This window comes from Neoarius graeffei, chromosome 13, assembly GCF_027579695.1.
Source record: "Neoarius graeffei isolate fNeoGra1 chromosome 13, fNeoGra1.pri, whole genome shotgun sequence".
Classification (NCBI taxonomy): domain Eukaryota; kingdom Metazoa; phylum Chordata; class Actinopteri; order Siluriformes; family Ariidae; genus Neoarius; species Neoarius graeffei.
In genome coordinates this window covers 72,384,799-72,406,468 of record NC_083581.1, presented here as the reverse complement: position 1 = coordinate 72,406,468, position 21,670 = coordinate 72,384,799, and the positions used below count along the sequence as shown (strand labels likewise).

The window sequence follows — 21,670 nt, the reverse complement described above, 5'->3', positions numbered from 1 at the left end:
TGTACACGTGTTTTGTGCATGTGTGTTTACTTGTGTAGACATGCTATTATGTTGTTATCTTAGTAGACATATTGTAATGCACACAAAATGGCTGTGCCTTCTCTCTCTCTGTCTCTCTCTCTCTGTTCCGCGCTCTCTCTCGCCCTTATGTGCTGGGTACTAGTCTATTATGAGTGTCAGCTGGCCTCTTTAGTATTCCCTTCACTACTCACTGACTCACTGCTCAAGCCTGAGACAAGGAAAAGGAGAAGGGGTGAATAGGGAGAAATGAGATGTTGAATTAAAGCCATTTTTCTTCATCTTCCAGCTCATATTTGCGTGCATCCTTTTTATACATGTGTGCACAGCTTTGAGGGAGTATCTGTCCTCCTTTACGTGCCAATGCATATCATAGATGGTCTATTTACAGAGCTTTATGAGTGCCAGTAAATCCAGGAAACATTTTTTTTTTGGAACTTGTTAAATTGAGCCACTGCAGCTAATTCCTGTGCATCTTGCTTACATCTATATTCTTGTCTTTCTCCACTGTTTGTTTCTTTCAATTTCTCTGTTTCATCCCCCGGAGACTTTTCTCCTGTCACTCCATGTCTCCTCATTCCTCTGTCAGTTTGAATTTAGTTTAATCTCTTCCAGCTCCTCTGCCCTGTCACCTTCTATTCCATCTCTTGTTTTCCTCTAGCATCCCCCCAACCCTCTTTTTTTCCTCCTCTGCCCCTCTCTCAGAAAATCATCTCCTAGCCAAAAAGACTTAGGAGCAGGAACTGTAATCCTACACACAATGATGTAGCGAGAGCTAGAGAATGAGATCTGGACTGGGGATGGAAGGTAATCCCCTTTCCAAGTCCTGTGTCACATGGAGTCAGAGACGAGAGAGAGAGAGAGAGAGAGAGAGAGAGAGAGAGAGCAGGCTGGCGGATGAATGAAAACAGCAGGGAGGTGAGATGCGGTGGTGGTGGGGGGATGTGAGCTGCCCTGACTGCCATAAACAGTCCGATGATGAGCTGCTGAAAGAGAGGGAAGGAGATGGAGGACGAGATGGAGGGAGAAACAAGGAGAGGGGGACGGTGATGTTCTGGGTCCAATGTTGTCTCCTGCATGCTTTCCACTCTGCAGAATGACAAGCGGCTGCTGCCTTTCCCATTGGCTGGGAAGGCCACCAATCAGCGTGCAGGCATGTAAGGTGCCTTTAGGTTATACCCAACCCCAAAACAAGAAGGAGGGAGAAAAAGAGAGAGAGGGAGAAGGGGGGGATCTGAGCAGAGCAGAACAGAGCAGAGCAGAGCAGAGCAGAGCAGGCACCAGCTTGACAGTGTTACTAAGGCATTTTGCCCACACTCTCTGATGAATGGCACTGTTGAAGGGAAATAGCTAATCAGCCGTCTATAGGGACACATTATCCGTCCTACTTTAACTTCCCTGGATGTAACTCTCTCACTGACTGGAGTTCTGCTGTGTCTTCACCACCTTCACAAACGCCCCTCCCTGACGTCTAACTAACTGCCCTCCGGCGCACCTGAGAGGAGCAGAAGACCTGTAACAACCCCCACCCCCTAAAAAATACTACCTCCTCTTCTTCTCCTCCTCCTCCTCCTCTTCCTCCTCTTGTCCACTGTTCACCTGGACAGAGCAGGCACAAGACAAGGGACACACAATGGACTGCAGCTATGCTCTCAGCACTCAGATAGTGTTTGCTGCTTGATCTGCCTCTTTTTTCAGGAGAGGAGAGGAAAAGAGGAGCGCAGAGAAGAATTTGGAATCCAGGAGCATCACAGGATCAACTCAGATCGGCAGCCAAGAAACCGGCCAAGTTTTTCAGGATGATTTTGGGTAAGTTAAGTTTCCTCTGGTTCAACATCATTTTCTCGAGGTTCAACATCAACATCAACGTTGCATGATTCAGATTATTTCGTATAGAGGTATGGATCTCAAACACACACACACTCTCACACACACACTCTTTCACTGTCAGATCGAATAACTCTGGAGTGTGTGAAAAGAGTGGCAGGGTGCATGGCCCCCTGGGCTGTTTTCTTTTGGGTGAATGTGTTCTGGCAGTAAAGGTTGTGGCACCTGCACTAAAATTCCGATGTTGTGTCATCTGGCCACACTATTAAAAAAAAAAAAAAAAGGTTTTCGTTAATAGCTGAATTTTGGACTAACCTCCAAAATTGTGCGTCATGCCACATCATATTTAAGGTTTGTAACAATTTAAAATGACACACTTTATTTCAATGTTATTCATGTCATGCCCATTACACGTAATAAACTTTTTGTACAGGAAATACACTTTATACTGACAGTTTATTAGGTATACCTAATGTACGATCTATATGATCTGTATGTATATTTTTGACATGCTGGTATGAAGGAAGGTCCTGAGTCGTTCATCATCGTCTGTTGCTGCTGGTTGATTGAAATATTTTGCGAGAAGTTTCTTCCCGGTTTACAAGCTGAGACGTGTATGAAAGTCCATCAGCTTGCTCCATCAGAATCAGTGTGAACTCCGACTTACGGATTCATAACTCTTCCATAAAACATGCATAATATTTATGCAAATCATATGCGATGGCCTTCAGTCACCACATCTCAACCCAAGTCAACACCTGTGGGAGATTTTGGAGCGAAAGGTTAGACAGTGCTCTCTTGCACCATGTTCAAAACACCAACTGAATAGAAGAAGAGTGTTCATCCTTCAGGACAGTTCCAGACAACTCATGACTTGAAGCTGTTATGTATGATGGCTCAACACCTTACTCAAAAAAGTCAAAGTTCCTCCCATGCCAGGATCTGGTCTTCGCAGGCAGTCTCTTGTCCCAGTACTAACCAGGTCCTTAAGGTGCATTGGGCATTGCTGATCTCTACTTCTATAGTCCTTGGCCTCTCGGTTAGGGTTACAATGGGGCCCTAGTCATCTGGTAACCGCAAGAGTTTGACTTCCCACTCACATCTGTATTGCAGTGTGCCTTGCTAGATGGCAGGAGGTACCATTTTTATGATGGTCTTTATTATGACCTGACTGCGAGTAGAACTCACAATTCCCCGGTCAAGATGCGGACATGCTAACCACTAGGCCAGCTCATGTTCCCAACACCTTCCTAACATTTACTTTTTTATGCATGTTTTTCCTTTAATTTGTCAGCTATCTAAATCGAAATGATTCAAACAGTTTAAAAAACCCCCATCTTTTTATCCCTTTAAACTTTTGTACTACCCTGCAGGTTTGACTATGTTTATTACTGACATACTGAACACTGCAGTCAATTCTTCTTCATATACAGTGGTGCTTGAAAGTTTGTGAACCCTTTAGAATTTTCTATATTTCTGCATAAATATGACCTAAAACATCATCAGATTTTCACACAAGTCCTAAAAGTAGATAAAGAGAACCCAGTTCAACAAATGAAACAAAAATATTATACTTGTTCATTTATTTATTGAGGAAAATGATCCAATATTACATATCTGTGAGTGGCAAAAGTATGTGAACCTTTACTTTCAGTATCTGGTGTGACCCCCTTGTGCAGCAATAACTGCAACTAAACGTTTGCGGTAACTGTTGATCAGTCCTGCACACCGGCTTGGAGGAATTTTAGCCCGTTCCTCCGTACAGAACAGCTTCAACTCTGGGATGTTGGTGGGTTTCCTCACATGAACTGCTCGCTTCAGGTCTTTCCACAATATTTTGATTGGATTAAGGTCAGGACTTTGACTTGGCCATTCCAAAACATTAACTTTATTCTTCTTTGACCATTCTTTGGTAGAACGACTTGTGTGCTTAGGGTCGTTGTCTTGCTGCATGACCCACCTTCTCTTGAGATTCAGTTCATGGACAGATGTCCTGATATTTTCCTTTAGAATTCGCTGGTATAATTTAGAGTTCATTGTTTTATCAATGATGACAAGCCGTCCTGGCCCAGATGCAGCAAAACAGGCCCAAACCATGATACTACCACCACCATGTTTCACAGATGGGATAAGGTTCTTATGCTGGAATGCAGCGTTTTCCTTTCTCCAAACATAACGCATCTCATTTAAACCAAAAAGTCCTATTTTGGTCTCATCCGTCCACAAAACATTTTTCCAATAGCCTTCTGGCTTGTCCACGTGATCTTTAGCAAACTGCAGACGAGCAGCAATGCTCTTTTTGGAGAGCAGTGGCTTTCTCCTTGCAACCCTGCCATGCACACCATTGTTGTTCAGTGTTCTCCTGATGGTGGACTCATGAACATTAACATTAGCCAATGTGAGAGAGGCCTTCAGTTGCTTAGAAGTTACCCAGGGGTCCTTTGTGGCTTCGCTGATTATTACACGCCTTGCTCTTGGAGTGATCTTTGTTGGTCGACCACTCGTAGGGAGGGTAACAATGGTCTTGAATTTCCTCCATTTGTACACAATCTGTCTGACTGTGGATTGGTGGAGTCCAAACTCTTTAGAGGTGGTTTTGTAACCTTTTCCAGCCTGATGAGCATCAGCAACGGTTTTTCTGAGGTCTTCAGAAATCTCCTTTGTTCATGCCATGATACACTTCCACAAGCATGTGTTGTGAAGATGAGACTTTGATAGATCCCTGTTCTTTAAATAAAACAGGGTGCCCACTCACACCTGATTGTCATCCCATTGATTGAAAATACCTGACTCTAATTTCACCTTCAAATGAACTACTAATCCTAGAGGTTCACATACTTTTGCCACTCACAGATATGTAATATTAGATCATTTCCCTCAATAAATAAATGACCAAGTCTAATATTTTTGTTTCATTTGTTTATCTGGGTTCTCTTTATCTACTTTTAGGACTTGTGTGAAAATCTGATGATGTTTTAGGTCATATTTATGCAGAAATATAGAAAATTCTAAAGGGTTCACTAACTTTCAAGCACCACTGTATATTCCATACAGCATTAAATATACAGTAAACATGTATGATTATTGATCTGAAGCAGGATTGTCACTTCTTTAAATGAAATGATCTCACACAGATTATTATTTAAAAAAAAAAGATTTATTTCTTCTCTTGACAGAGCTCTGGGTGTGTTTCTGGTTTGTGTAAGCCTGTGTGAGTCGATGCTGGATCGGTGTGTTGTTCTGTTCTGCCTTTGTTCTATTGTCATGTGTCTGTACCGGTGCAGGCCTCTTTACTTCACGCATGCCTGGGCTAATTCAGCAGCAACGCTGATACTTTCCGCAGGGCGTGATTTTCAGAACGCCGACTGTAATGATTATAGGGACTGTGATGTGGTGTGTTTGAGACTGAAATTATCACAAAGAGACACTTTTATTTAAGTTTTGCGTTTTACTTGGTGTTCAGAGCAGGTGCTTGCTCAGGAATGTCAGGTTTGGAGCCATATTTATGTGCGTACATGTGTTAACCTGGACGCTTCCCTGCTCTAGCAGGATTTCTGTGATGCTTAACATGTTCTGTCAAGGTCCGGCATTGGATTTATTAAAACATGCAGCCACATATATATATATATATTTAACAGTTATTCCATGAAATCAAGGTGTACATGAGCTGATAGCTGTAGCCCAGCGTCGAGTCGGCTATAAGCCGTGTACGATGAGATTGAGTGGAATAACTGTTTTATTCTATCCACATTCACTGGATTTTGAGAAACAGAGCATTTTTATTTTTTTGCAAATTTGATAAATAAAAACTTTCTACAAAATGTCCGACAAAATCATTTCTGCTTAGAATGTAAACAGACCAGCGAAATGACATTAGCAATTTGTGAAAAATATGATAAAAATAATTCTTGAAAAATAAAAAAGTTCTTACCATGAAATACTTTCATTCCATATTTTATTGCTTTTTTTGTATTTTTTGGGGGTTTTGTTTTCGAGTAGAGTTTTTATTTCATCCTCAGTTGGTTCAGCAACATGCTCCGTCATTTTGTTTTTCCCTACTCATGGTATATGAGCTGATATCCTAGTAGTAGAGTAGCCAATTACAGCGCATGATTGCACATATCCAGTGAATGTGGATGGAATAAATATATATGTTATTGACCAGCTGGGAGGTCCGTATCGTGAAATACCGTGACTGAGGTCTTGAAAGTACTGAGCGAGGCCCTCTGGGCCGAGGTCAGTATTCAAGGCCGAGGTCACGGTATTTCACCATACGGACCGACCTTAAGCTGGTAAATAATATATTTATTTTTTTCTTTACCAAATTCTAACAGAAAACGAGAGCGCCCGAAAGGGAAAACCGAACCGAGCCACCATTTTGAATCCTCATTCACGGCTGTAATGCAAATTGCTTCCTTCTCGGTATACAAGTGCAGGCAGGAAAAAAAACAAACTACATTTCGCCACCTATGTAGTCCCCTATTTATACAAAATTGAGTCATTCAGGATTCAGCCATGTTTTTGCTCGGCGTTAGCAAGTTACAGGTTTTTAGCTTTCTCCTGAAATGTTGTCTTTTATTTCTTCTTCCTCAGGGTAGTAAAACTCGCTTTCGCTGTGAACACTGTCGTTATCGCTATCCATGATGTAAAATTAATGCTATTTTCCTGAGAAATGCGACAATAAATGTTGACAAAAATTGCTACTGTGTTTGTTGTTGTTGTTGTTGTGAATGAGCGAGTCACCAGAGGTCCATAACCGGGTTCCGTACTGGAGGATACGGACCCGCTTGCCAGCCAATCAGAGCGCAGGATTTGATGGAAACCGGACTGCGAAAAAAATAAACGTATATATTTGGATTTCCTCATTCAGGTTTTATATAATGTATGGGATTTTTTTTTGTTGTAGTATGTTTGAAGTTTTGCACATTAGTGTATGTTTTTTGCTCTTGATGCGACGATGCAGAACCTGACTTCAGCCTCATTTAACTCGCAGATGAGTTAAATGAGATCCACTTCACACACCACCAGACGCAGAGGAAGCATTAGTGACTAGAGAGATGCGTTAATAGCATCATTAACCCTCTAATAACAGCTGTCCTCCTACAGGCTAATCACTCAGCATTGTTTCTCACTGTATCTCACACTTATTTGTATTTAGCTAAAACACATACATATAGTATATGTGTGTGTGTATATATATATATAGTAGGCTATATAATGCAGTATCATCAGTTATATTGCATGGGATTTTCTGATTGATGCAAGCAATTTGACACCGGGCCATTCAAATATTTAAAGATGTCATCCCAGTAAAGTGATGTGCTCCTTATCTGAGTTTGTACCCTTTGTGTTCCTGCCTTGGTGATTTATGTTCTGCTGTTTGCTTGACGGTTTGGCATGCTGCTATTCCCTCAGAGGCTCTTGTCATTGCGATGACCTTTAGAATGCCGACGCAGTCAGATCTCCTCCGCTGTGCCTTTTCACACTCCACTAAATACAAATAACCTCTCTCTCTCTCTAACGGTGTGCTGGAGATATTGAAATGAATTTCTTACTTAAACACTGTCTCTTTTCACACCATTGATTACCAACATGCACATGCACGAGTGTGTGTGTGTTCTCATCATGTGCATGCATTTTAAATGACCTTGAATAAATCCACTTCCTCCCCTCCTCTCCATTTCACTATCACACTCATTTTTCTGTTTTTCTTGCTGTCTCTGAAAAATGAGCAGGATGAGATCGTTGGCCTGGCTGATTGGGATGAGAGTGTCAAGTTTGATAAAGAGAGTTAAATTCCTCGCAGTGTGTGGCTTTCTTGAAAAACTGACTCACTCCCTCTAGCTCTCGCATTGTCTTTTCCTATTCACATCCAGACCCCAAGTTACCAGTTTATTAGCTACATCTTAGCTATATCAATCACAGGTCCTTTAATCAGATGAACCTTCGTTATAGGTGACTTCGTGACTGACTGTAATTTTGAGAGCATACAGTACGTGGATGATTTATCTCGGTGCCCGTCTTCCACATACACTACCGTTCAAAAGTTTGGGGTCACTTTGAAATGTCCTTATTTTTGAAAGAAAAGCACTGTTCTTGTCAATGAAGATCACTTTAAACTAATCAGAAATCCACTCTATACATTGCTAATGTGGTAAATGACTATTCTAGCTGCAAATGTCTGTTTTTTGGTGCAATATCTCCATAGGTGTATAGAGGCCCATTTCCAGCAACTCTCACTCCAGTGTTCTAATGGTACAATGTGTTTGCTCATTGCCTCAGAAGGCTAATGGATGATTAGAAAACCCTTGTACAATCATGTTAGCACAGCTGAAAACAGTTGAGCTCTTTAGAGAAGCTATAAAACTGACCTTCCTTTGAGCAGATTGAGTTTCTGGAGCATCACATTTGTGGGGTCGATTAAATGCTCAAAATGGCCAGAAAAATGTCTCGACTATATTTTCTATTCATTTTACAACTTATGGTGGTAAATAAAAGTGTGACTTTTCATGGAAAACACAAAATTGTCTGGGTGACCCCAAACTTTTGAACAGTAGTGTAGATCTGTGGAAAACACCCACCACAGGGCCACTACAGGACATATACAGTATAGCGTGGGTGGTGAATTCTTCCAAATATAGCAGTACTAATGGTATGGTGTTAGTGGTGTGTTAGCGGTGTTCACATGCAAGGCAGTATATTTGACCACTTTCTAAGTGTACAGATAGAGATTATAGTTCATCTTTATGCATGAAGAATTTGTTGCATCCTCTAGCCTCTGATGGACTACAGTCTCGAGACCCAGCAAAGTATTTCTATGAGCTGAACTTGAAAAAATACTGCAGCAGAACCAAAGGGATCTGAAAAAAACAGTGGCTGTAGTTCAGTGACTCTGGTTTTCTACTCAGGTTTATTCAAGTCAAGTCAATTTTATTTGTATAGCACTTTCAACAAGAGAAATTGTTGCAAAGAAGCTTTTGAGAAAAAAAAAAACAAGTGTTGCCAGGCAAAACAAAGCTTGCCCGGTAGCACTTATGATGAATATGAAGGAAGACATCTCATCTCATCTCATTATCTCTAGCCACTTTATCCTGTTCTACAGGGTCGCAGGCAAGCTGGATCCTATCCCAGCTGACTACGGGCAAAAGGCGGGGTACACCCTGGACAAGTCGCCAGGTCATCACAGGGCTGACACATAGACACAGACAACCATTCACACTCACATTCACACCTACGGTCAATTTAGAGTCACCAGTTAACCTAACCTGCATGTCTTTGGACTGTGGGGGAAACCGGAGCACCCGGAGGAAACCCACGCGGACACGGGGAGAACATGCAAACTCCACACAGAAAGGCCCTCGCCGGCCACGGGGCTTGAACCCGGACCTTCTTGTTATGAGTCGACAGCGCTAACCACTACACCATTGTGCCTCCCGACAGTAAATATAGCATATATAATTACTCTATGAGGTAGTAGCCACAAAAATGAAGCGTAATCCAAAAATGAGTAATTTAAAAATCACAGAAGTAAAATATACCAAGTGTCTCGTCCATTTATTTCGAATGGCGAACCGAATTGTATACACTCACCGGCCATTTTAATTGGAACATGTGTATGTGCATGCACAGTACGCGACTGTTACACTCTTACATTCTTACTGCACGATGACATAGTGGCTAGCACCTCTATATGAGACAGTAGACACAACAAAAATGATTTTGACCTTTTAGGTGACCTTGACTGGATGACCCTCAAAATGTTGGAGGTCCTATTTGAGACAATAATGTTGGAGGTCCTATTTGATGGGCAATAAAATGCCCATCTATCCAGAAAGTTTCATGAAGATTGGTCCAGCTGTTTTCCCATAATATTGTTAACAAAAAAACAAAGAAACCTGACCGTAAACAATACCTCGCCCCTTGGTGGACTCCATCCCGGGCGAGGTAAATATACATTTTAAACATATGAAATAATACATTTATACATAATGATCAAGCTTGAGATGAAGGTGGAAAGGAAAAACTCCCTGAAACAACATGAGGAAGAAACCTTGAGAAGAGCCAGACTCAAAAGGGAACCCTCATGTGGGTGATAATAAATAGCTCTCTTCTGTAACTGTGTCCTATATGGTCAAACAATTTTGTTGAAGTTATAAACTGTTACTTGATGGAGACTCGAGTGCAAAGCTGTTCATGGCAACCACAGTCCTAAAGTTATCATGGCAATTGTAGTCCTCAAACATCATAGCAAAACTATCATCAGTTATTTAGCTGAAGGCAGCTCATCGGACCAGAAGTGAGCAAGAAGACTTGTGAGAGATATTAGGTGTACCATTTTATGCTGTCTGGTCTTATGATTAGTGAACTGACAACATGGCTTGTTTTTAAAATAAAAATTTGAATGAAACAAGGCTTAAGGATAATTTGATGGAAAATTGTGCATTTATTCTCTATGTTAAATTCAAAATACATGTCTGTTCAGGGCAGCATGGTGGTGCCGTGATTAGAAGAAGAAGAAGCCTTTATTTGTCACATGTACACAAGCACAGTGAAATTCCTCCTCTGTATTTAATCCATCTGAAGCAGTGAACACACACAAATGAGCAATGAGCACATGCACATACCCAGCGCAGTGGGCAGCTATGCTACAGCACCCAGGGAGCAGTTGGGGCTTAGGTGCCTCGCTCAAGGGCACTTCAGCCATGATTCAGAACTCAACACTCAACTCCCCTCACATTTTACTTGCCGGTCCTGGGAATTGACCTGGCAACCCTTTGGGCCCAAGCCTGCAGCTCTAACCTTCAGGCCATAGCTGCTCCCCCATAGCGTTGTCACCTCACAGCAAACAGGTTCTGGGTTCAAACCTGCCAAGTCGACTGGGGCCTTTCTGTTTGAAGTTTGCATGTTCTCCTCATGCTTGCATGGGTTTCCACCAGGTGCTCTGGTTTCCTCCCACAGACCAAAGACATGCAGGTTAGGTCAACTGGCTACACTAAATTACCCATGAGTGTGAACGGCTGTCTGTTTCTCTGTTTTACATTTATGTGACTGGATTGTTTGAAATTTTACTTGAATACTAGTCTAGTTCTTCATCAGTGTCTCACTTAATGTATGTTGAGGTGTTTAACCCTCTGGGTTTGAGAGCTTCGCCGGTGAAGCTCGACAGGTTTAGAATGAGTAGGCCATGTACTTGGATAAATATCTTCACGAGTCTATCATACAAGCATGATAACCATATTGACAGAAACTTCATACTTTACACTTTCGTATGTGCCCACTGCCAAATAATATTATAGTTTTAAAATTACCTAAATTAGATATACAGTGCTCAGCGTATATCAGCGTAACCCCTATGGAGAAAAAATCCAGGACCGTGACGTCGCCCGGTAGGACGCAGCCGGGGCCCCACCCTGGAGCCAGGCCCGGGGTTGGGGCTCGTATGCGAGCGCTTGGTGGTCGGGCCTTTGCCCATGGGGCCCGGCCGGGCTCAGCCCGAAGAGGCGACGTGGGCCCGACCTCCTGTGGGTTCACCACCCACAGAGGTAGCAGTAGGGGTTTGGTGCAGTGTGGATTGGGTGGCAGTCGAAGGCAGGGGCCTCGACGACCTGACCCCCGGACACAGCGGCTGGCTGTTGGGACATGGAATGTCACTTCGCTGGGGGGGAAGGAGCCTGAGCTTGTGCGGGAGGTTGAGAGGTACCGGCTAGAGATAGTCGGGCTCACCTCCACGCACAGCTTGGGCTCTGGAACCCAGCTCCTCGAGAGGGGCTGGACTTTCCACTTCTCTGGAGTCGCCCATGGTGAGCGGCGGCGGGCTGGTGTGGGCTTCCTTATAGCTCCCCAGCTCAGCCGCCATGTGTTGGAGTTTACCCCAGTGAACGAGAGGGTCGCCTCTCTGCGCCTTCGGATTGGGGAGAGGGCTCTTGCTGTTGTTTGTGCCTACGGGCCAAATAGCAGTATAGAGTATCCGGCCTTCTTGGAGTCCCTGGGAGAGGTACTGAGGGGTGCTCAGACTGGGGACTCCATTGTGCTACTGGGGGACTTCAATGCTCACGTGGGCGATGACAGTGACACCTGGAGGGGCGTGGTTGGGAGGAACGGCCTCCCCGATCTGAACCCGAGTGGTGTTTTGTTATTGGACTTCTGTGCTAGTCACAGTTTGTCCATAACGAACACCATGTTCGAGCATAGGGGTGTCCATAAGTGCACGTGGCACCAGGACACCTTAGGTCGGAGGTCGATGATCGACTTTGTAGTCGTGTCATCTGATCTCCGACCCTATGTCTTGGACACTCGGGTGAAGAGAGGGGCTGAGTTGTCAACTGATCACCACCTGGTGGTGAGTTGGATCCGCTGGCGGAGGAGGAAGCTGGACAGACCTGGCAGGCCCAAACGTATGGTGAGGGTCTGCTGGGAACGTCTGGCCGAGCACTCTGTTGGGGAGGTCTTTAACTCCCACCTCCGGGAGAGCTTTTCCCAGCTTCCGAGGGAGGCGGGGGACATTGAGTCTGAGTGGACCATGTTCTCTACCTCCATTGTGGACGCAGCTGTTCGGAGCTGTGGCCGCAAGGTCTCCGGTGCCTGTCGTGGCGGCAATCCCCGAACCCGGTGGTGGACACCGGAAGTAAGGGATGCCGTCAAGCTGAAGAAGGAGTCCTATCGGGCCATGTTGACCTCCGGGACTCCTGAGGCAGCCGACGGGTATCGGCAGGCCAGGCGTGCTGCAGCTCGGGCAGTTGCGGAGGCAAAAACTCGGAACTGGGAGGAGTTCGGGGAGGCCATGGAGAAGGACTATCGGTCGGCCTCGAAGAAATTCTGGCAAACCGTCCGGCGCCTCAGGAGGGGGAAGCAGTACTCTGCCAACACTGTTTACAGTGCGGGTGGGGAGCTGTTGACCTCGACTGGGGACATTGTCGGGCGGTGGAAGGAATACTTTGAGGATCTCCTCAATCCCACCGTCATGTCTTCCACTGAGGAGACTGAGGCTGATGACTCAGAGGTGGACTCGTCCATTACCCAAGCCGAAGTCACTGAGGTGGTTTGCAAGCTCCTCGGTGGCAAGGCACCGGGGGTGGATGAGATCCGCCCTGAGTATCTCAAGTCTCTGGATGTTGTGGGGCTGTCTTGGTTGACACGCCTCTGCAACATCGCGTGGCGGTCGGGGACAGTGCCTCTGGAGTGGCAGACTGGGGTGGTGGTCCCTCTTTTTAAGAAAGGGGACCGGAGAGTGTGCTCCAATCACACTTCTCAGCCTCCCAGGGAAAGTTTACTCCAGGGTACTGGAGAGGAGAATTCGACCGATAGTCGAACCTCGGATCCAGGAGGAACAATGCGGTTTTCGTCCTGGTCGCGGAACACTGGACCAGCTCTATACCCTTCATAGGGTGCTCGAGGGTTCATGGGAGTTTGCCCAACCAGTCCACATGTGCTTTGTGGATCTGGAGAAGGCATTCGACCGTGTCCCCCGTGGTATTCTGTGGGGGGTGCTTCGGGAGTATGGGGTTCGGGGCTCTTTGCTAAGGGCTGTCCGGTCCCTGTACGAACGGAGCAGGAGTCTGGTTCGCATTGCCGGCAGTAAGTCAGACCTGTTCCCAGTGCATGTTGGACTCCGTCAGGGCTGCCCTTTGTCACCGGTTCTGTTCATAATTTTTATGGACAGAATTTCTAGGCGCAGCCAGGGGCCGGAAGGAATCCTGTTTGGGAACCACAGGATTTCATCTCTGCTTTTTGCGGATGATGTTGTCCTGTTGGCTTCTTCAAACCAGGACCTTCAGCATGCACTGGGGCGGTTTGCAGTCGAGTGTGAAGCGGCTGGGATGAGAATCAGCACCTCCAAGTCCGAGGCCATGGTTCTCGACCGGAAAAGGGTGGCTTGCCCTCTCCAGGTTGGTGGAGAAGTCCTGCCTCAAGTGGAGGAGTTTAAGTATCTCGGGATCTTGTTCACGAGTGAGGGAAGGATGGAGCGTGAGATCGACAGGCGGATCGGTGCAGCCTCCGCAGTGATGCGGTCGCTTTACCGGTCCGTCGTGGTGAAGAAGGAGCTGAGCCAAAAGGCGAAGCTCTCAATTTACCGGTCGATCTACGTTCCGACTCTCACCTATGGTCATGAGCTTTGGGTAATGACAGAAAGAACAAGATCGCGGATACAAGCGGCTGAAATGAGTTTCCTTCGCAGGGTGGCTGGGCGCTCCCTTAGAGATAGGGTGAGAAGCACAGTCACTCGGGAGGAGCTCGGAGTAGAGCCGCTGCTCCTCCACATCGAGAGGAACCAGCTGAGGTGGCTCGGGCATCTTTTTCGGATGCCTCCTGGACGCCTCCCTGGGGAGGTGTTCCAGGCATGTCCCCCCGGGAGGAGGCCCCGGGGAAGACCCAGGACACGCTGGAGGGACTATGTCTCTCGGCTGGCCTGGGAACGCCTCGGTGTTCTTCCCGAGGAGCTGGCCGAGGTGTCTGGGGAAAGGGAAGTTTGGGCTTCCATGCTTAGACTGCTGCCTCCGCGACCCGGTCCTGGATAAGCGGAAGAAGACGAGACGAGACGAGTGCTCAGCGTAAATGAGTACACCCCCTTTGAAAAGTAACATTTTAAACAATATCTCAATGAATACAAACAATTTCCAAAATATTGACAAGACAAAGTTTAATATAACATCTTTTTAACTTATAACGTGAAAGTAAGGTTAATAATATAACTTAGATTACACATTTTTCAGTTTTACTCAAATTAGGGTGGTGCAAAAATGAGTACACCCCACAACAAAAACTACTACATCTAGTACTTTGTATGGCCTCCATGATTTTTAATGACAGCACCAAGTCTTCTAGGCATGGAATGAACAAGTTGGCGACATTTTGCAACATCGATCTTTTTCCATTCTTCAACAATGACCTCTTTTAGTGACTGGATGCTGGATGGAGAGTGATGCTCAACTTGTCTCTTCAGAATTCCCTATAGGTGTTCGATTGGGTTCAGATCAGGAGACATACTTGGCCACTGAATCACTTTCACCCTGTTCTTCTTCAGAAATCCAACAGTGGCCTTAGATGTGTGTTTAGGATCATCTTGATGTTGGAAAAGTGCACAACGACCAAGGGCACGGAGTGATGGTAGCATCTTCTCTTTCAGTATAGAGCAATCTCATCTCATCTCATTATCTCTAGCCGCTTTATCCTTCTACAGGGTCGCAGGCAAGCTGGAGCCTATCCCAGTTGACTACGGGCGAAAGGCGGGGTACACCCTGGACAAGTCGCCAGGTCATCACAGGGCTGACACATAGACACAGACAACCATTCACACTCACATTCACACCTACGGTCAATTTAGAGTCACCAGTTAACCTAACCTGCATGTCTTTGGACTGTGGGGGAAACCGGAGCACCTGGAGGAAACCCACATGGAGAACATGCAAACTCCACACAGAAAGGCCCTCGCCAGCCCCGGGGCTCGAACCCAGGACCTTCTTGCTGTGAGGCGACAGCGCTAACCACTACACCGCTGTGCCGCCCGTATAGAGCAATACATCTGTGAATTCATGATGCCATCAATAAAATGCAGCTCCCCGACACCAGCAGCACTCATGCAGCCCCATATAAGGACACTGCCACCACCATGTTTCACTGTAGGCACCATGCATTTTTCTTTGTATTCCTCACCTTTGCGACGCCATACAGTTTTGAAGCCATCAGTTCCAAAAACATTTATCTTGGTCTCATCACTCCAGAGTATAGAGTCCCAGTAGTCTTCATCTTTGTCAGCATGGGCCCTGGCAAACTCTAGGTGGGCTTTTTTGTGCCTGGGCTTCAGGAGAGGCTTCTTTCATGGACGGCATCCATGCATGCCATTCCTCTGCAGTGTACGCCATATTGTGTCACAGGAAATAGTCACCCCAGTTTGGCTTTCTACTTCTTTAGATAACTGCAGTGAACTTGCATGCCGATTTTCTTCAACCCTTCTCATCAGAAGACGCTCATGTCGAGGTGTTAACTTCCGTGGACGACCTGGACGTCTCTGTGAGATGGTTGCAGTTCCATATTTCTATAATTTTTGTACCACTTTTGCTACAGTATTCTGACTGATAAGTAAAGCTTTGTTGATCTTCTTGTAGCCTTCACCTTTGTGGTGTAAAGAAATTATTTTCTTTGGGGAATTCTGAAGAGACAAGTTGAGCATCACTCTCCATCCAGCATCCAGTCACTAAAAGAGGTCGTTGTTGAAGAATGGAAAAAGATTGATGTTGCAAAATGTCACCAACTTGTTCATTCCATGCCTAGAAGACTTGGTGCTGTCATTAAAAATCATGGAGGCCATACAAAGTACTAGATGTAGTAGTTTTTGTTGTGGGGTGTACTCATTTTTGCTCCGCCCTAATTTGAGTAAAACTGAAAAAATGTGTAATCTAAGTTATATTATTAACCTTACTTTCACGTTATAAGTTAAACAGATGTTATATTAAACTTTGTCTTGTCAACATTTTGGAAATTGTTTGTGTTCATTGAGATATTGTTTAAAATCTTACTTTTCAAAGGGGGTGCACTCATTTACGCTGAGCACTGTAACATAAAACTTGTCACCTTACTCAGTCACATCAGAGTCGGAGCGCTGAACATGCACTTACACATTCATAAAAGACTATTCCCATGGTAACGGCATGATAATCACTTTCACTCTTTCGGATTTGATTGGTTTCTCTTTTACGGTGGGAACGCCCACCGTAAACAGGATAAAATATATCATACATAGTTTGGGCCATTTGGAGGTAAAACTTCTTGCGAGATGGCATGCGGATTTTATGCGCTTCTGATGATTCAGGACAGCGATTCAATTCAATCTTGAGAACTGCGACTCTGATGATGAGCGATGCCTTTCTTTCTTTCTTTTTTTTTTACTTCAACTTGATCCAGCCAAAGATCAACTTGAGTAAGTGTAAAGATTTCTTCTATTTCTGATGAGCAGATCAGTTGTTATGCGTGCACTGTAGTGCATACACAGGAAAAATGACTGGGCATTTTTTTTTTCCAGAGTTAAAAATATTTTCCTCAAAAATAGTTAATTTTGTTCTATTTTTAGTTTAGAGAGTAAAATTTGGAGTTAGAGTGGGAGCAAAATTACAGAGTAATTGTATAACAGAGTAAGAGAGTTGGCTGTGGCTCTGAACTGTCTAAAATAGTAAAAGAGTTAATTTCAAGACACACTGTATAGAGTCAAATACCAAAATAAAGTCAAATACCAGATAAATGAAGGAGTTGTAAAAAGCAGTTTTAGAACAGTGTTGGAATGTGTGAAAAAACATGACCTTACCCATTGGGACTTGACCTGATGGGATTAAGAGTTGGCAGTGGGAGGGGTTTTCACCCTTCTCATGGAATGGAATGGAAATTTTTACTCCTCATTGAATACCCCTCCCACTGCCAACCCTTTATCCCAAAACAATACGACATACACTACCGTTCAAAAGTTTGGGGTCACCCAGACAATTTTGTGTTTTCCATGAAAAGTCACACTTTTATTTATCACCATAAGTTGTAAAATGAATAGAAAATATAGTCGAGACATTTTTCTGGCCATTTTGAGCATTTAATCGACCCCACAAATGTGATGCTCCAGAAACTCAATCTGCTCAAAGGAAGGTCAGTTTTATAGCTTCTCTAAAGAGCTCAACTGTTTTCAGCTGTGCTAACATGATTGTACAAGGGTTTTCTAATCATCCATTAGCCTTCTGAGGCAATGAGCAAACACATTGTACCATTAGAACACTGGAGTGAGAGTTGCTGGAAATGGGCCTCTATACACCTATGGAGATATTGCACCAAAAAACAGACATTTGCAGCTAGAATAGTCATTTACCACATTAGCAATGTATAGAGTGGATTTCTGATTAGTTTAAAGTGATCTTCATTGAAAAGAACAGTGCTTTTCTTTCAAAAATAAGGACATTTCAAAGTGACCCCAAACTTTTGAATGGTAGTGTACATTTTTTGATGGCCATTTAATTGTCCAAATCAGTGGAGCAGATTTAAGTTTTTGAGCTTGATACATTCCTAAGACTAAACAGATTCACCTCAAGTGATCAAAATGGTTTGTCACGCATTCCAACACAGTTCTAAAGCTGCTTTTTACAACATCTTAATTTCTGTTTTTTTTTTTTTAAATACAATCATGACATACATACTGCATGGATATTATTGTAGCTGAACTTGTGCTGAATACAAAAAATGCATATGACTTTGAAAATACTGCTTAGATTTGTTGAAATCGACAAAATCACAGCATACCAAAATCATTAGAGTGCCAGAAAATACCCTCAGACCCCAGCGGGTTCAAGGTTCCAGCAGTGCTGCTGTGATGAAAATGCTCCTCTCACCCAGGATGAAAGAAGTTCCACCATGTAATTCTGCATATGGTATCTTGTAAAAGTCTTCATCCCCCTTGGTGTTTCATAGGGAAACATTTAAATGTTTTGGAATGTCTTAGTCAAAGCTCAGACCTCAATCCAATTGAGAATCTGTGGCATAACTTGAAGATTGCTGTCCACCAATGCAACCCATCTAACTTGAAGGAGTTGGAGCAGTTTTGCCTTGAGGAATGGGCAAAAATCCCAGTGGCTGGATGTGCTAAGCTAATAGAGACATACCCCAAGAGACTTGCAGCTGTCTCTTGGGGGGGTGTGAATACCTGTGCACACTCCAGATTTCTGTTTTTTCATCTTAATTATTGTTTGTGTCACACACACACACAAAAAAAAATTGCATCTTTAAAATGGTAGGCATGGGCGGCACGGTGGTGTAGTGGTTAGCGCTGTCGCCTCACAGCAAGAAGGTCCTGGGTTCGAGCCCCGTGGCCGGCGAGGGCCTTTCTGTGTGGAGTTTGCATGTTCTCCCCGTGTCCGCGTGGGTTTCCTCCGGGTGCTCCGGTTTCCCCCACAGTCCAAAGACATGCAGGTTAGGTTAACTGGTGACTCTAAATTGAGCGTAGGTGTGAATGTGAGTGTAAATGGTTGTCTGTGTCTATGTGTCAGCCCTGTGATGACCTGGCGACTTGTCCAGGGTGTACCCCGCCTTTCGCCCGTAGTCAACTGGGATAGGCTCCAGCTTGCCTGCGACCCTGTAGAACAGGATAAAGCGGCTAGAGATAATGAGATGAGATGAGATGTTGTGTAAATCAAATGGTGCTAACCCTCCAAAAATCCATTTTAATTCCAGCTTGTAATGCGACAAAACAGGACAAACACCAAGGGGGATGAATACTTTTGCAAGACACTGTATATCGGAAGGATTGGGTCAGAGATTGCTGTGAGAGAATAAATCTAACTTTTAAATAAAGTAGCGCCTGCTGCATTCTTGAAAGACCATTCGTTGTTTGCGGCATTTAGGCGCAGTGCCCAGGGTCATCTGATGTGTTATCTGTCTTTCTGTCTATTTGTCTCTGAGATTTTATGTTCATTGCAGACACATCTGTCTCTGTAATGCCTGTTGCTTGTCTGCTCACCGATCTATCACACCTTTCTTCCAAATCTCTCCTTCTCCCATGCTCTCTCTCTCTCTCTCTCTCTCTCTCTATATATATATATATATATATATATATATATATATATATATATACCCTCAGCTTTCTGTGGAGGTCAGACGAGAAAGAAACAAATGTACGTTTTTTTGTTTGGTAAGCTTTTTTCTTTCTTTCTTGGCCTCCCTTCCCTCTGTCCCTTCTGTGTTTTGGACTGACACAGCAATTATGAATTCTGCTCACTAAACCTGACTAAAGCTCAGCAAACTCATCTACATGACAGGGTCTGAGTCTCAACTTGACTTTCACACAGATATACAACATCTTTACATTCATACTTTTTTCTAAATGTTGCCACAAGCTGCGTAACTTCTCACAAAGCATTATTCAAATTACATTTTGGGAACCAAATCTCCTTACTGTCTCATGTATATTAGCTGGTGGTCACCATTAAAAATGGTCTCTTACTTACTTTTTTCCCTAGCTGGATAACTTTTCTAGCTTTAAGGCCCGGTCCCACAATATTGATAACTATACACTACCGTTCAAAAGTTTGGGGTCACCCAGACAATTTTGTGTTTTCCATGAAAAGTCACACTTTTATTTCCCACCATAAGTTGTAAAATGAATAGAAAATATAGTCGAGACATTTTTCTGGCCATTTCGAGCATTTAATCGACCCCACAAATGTGATGCTCCAGAAACTCAATCTGCTCAAAGGAAGGTCAGTTTTATAGCTTCTCTAAAGAGCTCAACTGTTTTCAGCTGTGCTAACATGATTGTACAAGGGTTTTCTAATCATCCATTAGCCTTCTGAGGCAATGAGCAAACACATTGTACCATTAGAACACTGGAGTGAGAGTTGCTGGAAATGGGCCTCTATACACCTATGGAGATATTGCACCAAAAACCAGACATTTGCAGCTAGAATAGTCATTTACCACATTAGCAATGTATAGAGTGGATTTCTGATTAGTTTAAAGTGATCTTCATTGAAAAGAACAGTGCTTTTCTTTCAAAAATAAGGACATTTCAAAGTGACCCCAAACTTTTGAACGGTTGTGTAACTATAACTATAAATAAATTGGCCCCCTGCAGTTTATGTGGTTGGTGCTCACACCAGACCGATAACGATCCCTATAGCCCAGACCTGGGTTTATCCGTATCGCTGAGATTGCTTCTGGAGCGATTTTTCCAGGCCTGAACCTGATCTGATAAAACATCTGACCAATCAGCTAATTGTTTCCATGTGACGTTGTCTGAGCATGTGCTATTTTCCCAAGGCATCTTTGTACATCCTTGCTGCATTTTGAAGTCACGGAATACGGATTCACGGAAAATAAAAAACATAATACAAAGCGCGGATCTTTTATTCATGGATATGTGATTTCGCATGAAATATCAATAGTAAATTCATAAAGTAAACATATAAATGCAGATAAGATATTTTAATTATGAACTTCGGCAGTCCAAACATTTCATTGTTTTAGACTTCTTAATTTTTTATCCGTGATGCATCATCCGTATGAAATCGGTAACCAATCTGTACTATACTGAAATTGTTAGGACTAGGACTGTTTTGGCCTCTAGAGGCCGCTGTTATTTCCTTTTCATGTCGTGTTTATTTTGGCCTCTAGAGGCCGCCACTGTTCCTGTGTTTTGTGTTTGTGTTAATTGCCTAATTATCTTCACCTGTGTCCTTAATTAGTTTGTCTATTTATACCCCTGAGTTCAGTCCTCTTGTCACGGAGTCTTTGTGCTGTTATGTTTATCTCCAGTTTCCTTTGTACTGTGTTTTTTGATCTTCTTAGCTTTTGAATTTTTGCACTTTGCTTTTCTTTTGGATTATACTCTTTGTTTTTTTGTTTTTTTTTGTCTTTTGTTTTGCCCTGTATATAGTGTATATAGTTTAAATAAATCTTTTGATTCTTTTTCTTCTTCCGCCTCACTCCTCTGCATTTGAGTCATCCCCCTGGTGGCCTAGTGGGGGTTTGCTGGATTATCACACCAACGAACCAGGTTCGAATCCCAGCAAAACCCTAACAGAAAGACTCCGTCATGACCGACTCAGCAGAGGCTGCTTCAACTGTCTACCCGGCCAACCTTCAGGGAATTATGGCAGCTTTGACACGCTTTGGAGCGACCATGGACGCTCATGGACGTACGCTCACCAGCCAACGTGAGGCCCTCGCTCGCCACGAGGAACTGCTTCAGCAAATTGGGAAAACCCTGGCACAGCTGACATCTCTGCCTGCATCTCCTGCTCCTGATCCAGTTCCTGCTCCTGATCCAGCTCCCACTCCTGCTCCAGTGCCTCCTGCAATGCTG

The 21,670-nt window shown here is 44.0% G+C and overlaps 1 protein-coding gene across 1 annotated transcript in view; it reads left to right on the top strand.

Moving 5' to 3' along the window:
• Positions 1-1,251: 1,251 nt before the first annotated feature.
• The window catches only part of znf385a (zinc finger protein 385A), a 215,615-nt gene continuing 195,196 nt past the window's right edge, over positions 1,252-21,670 (top strand). Inside the window, exon 1 of the mRNA XM_060938484.1 lies at positions 1,252-1,827. Coding sequence (XP_060794467.1) covers positions 1,818-1,827 — 10 coding nt within the window. The 5' untranslated portion in view covers positions 1,252-1,817. The remainder of the gene's footprint in view (positions 1,828-21,670) is intronic.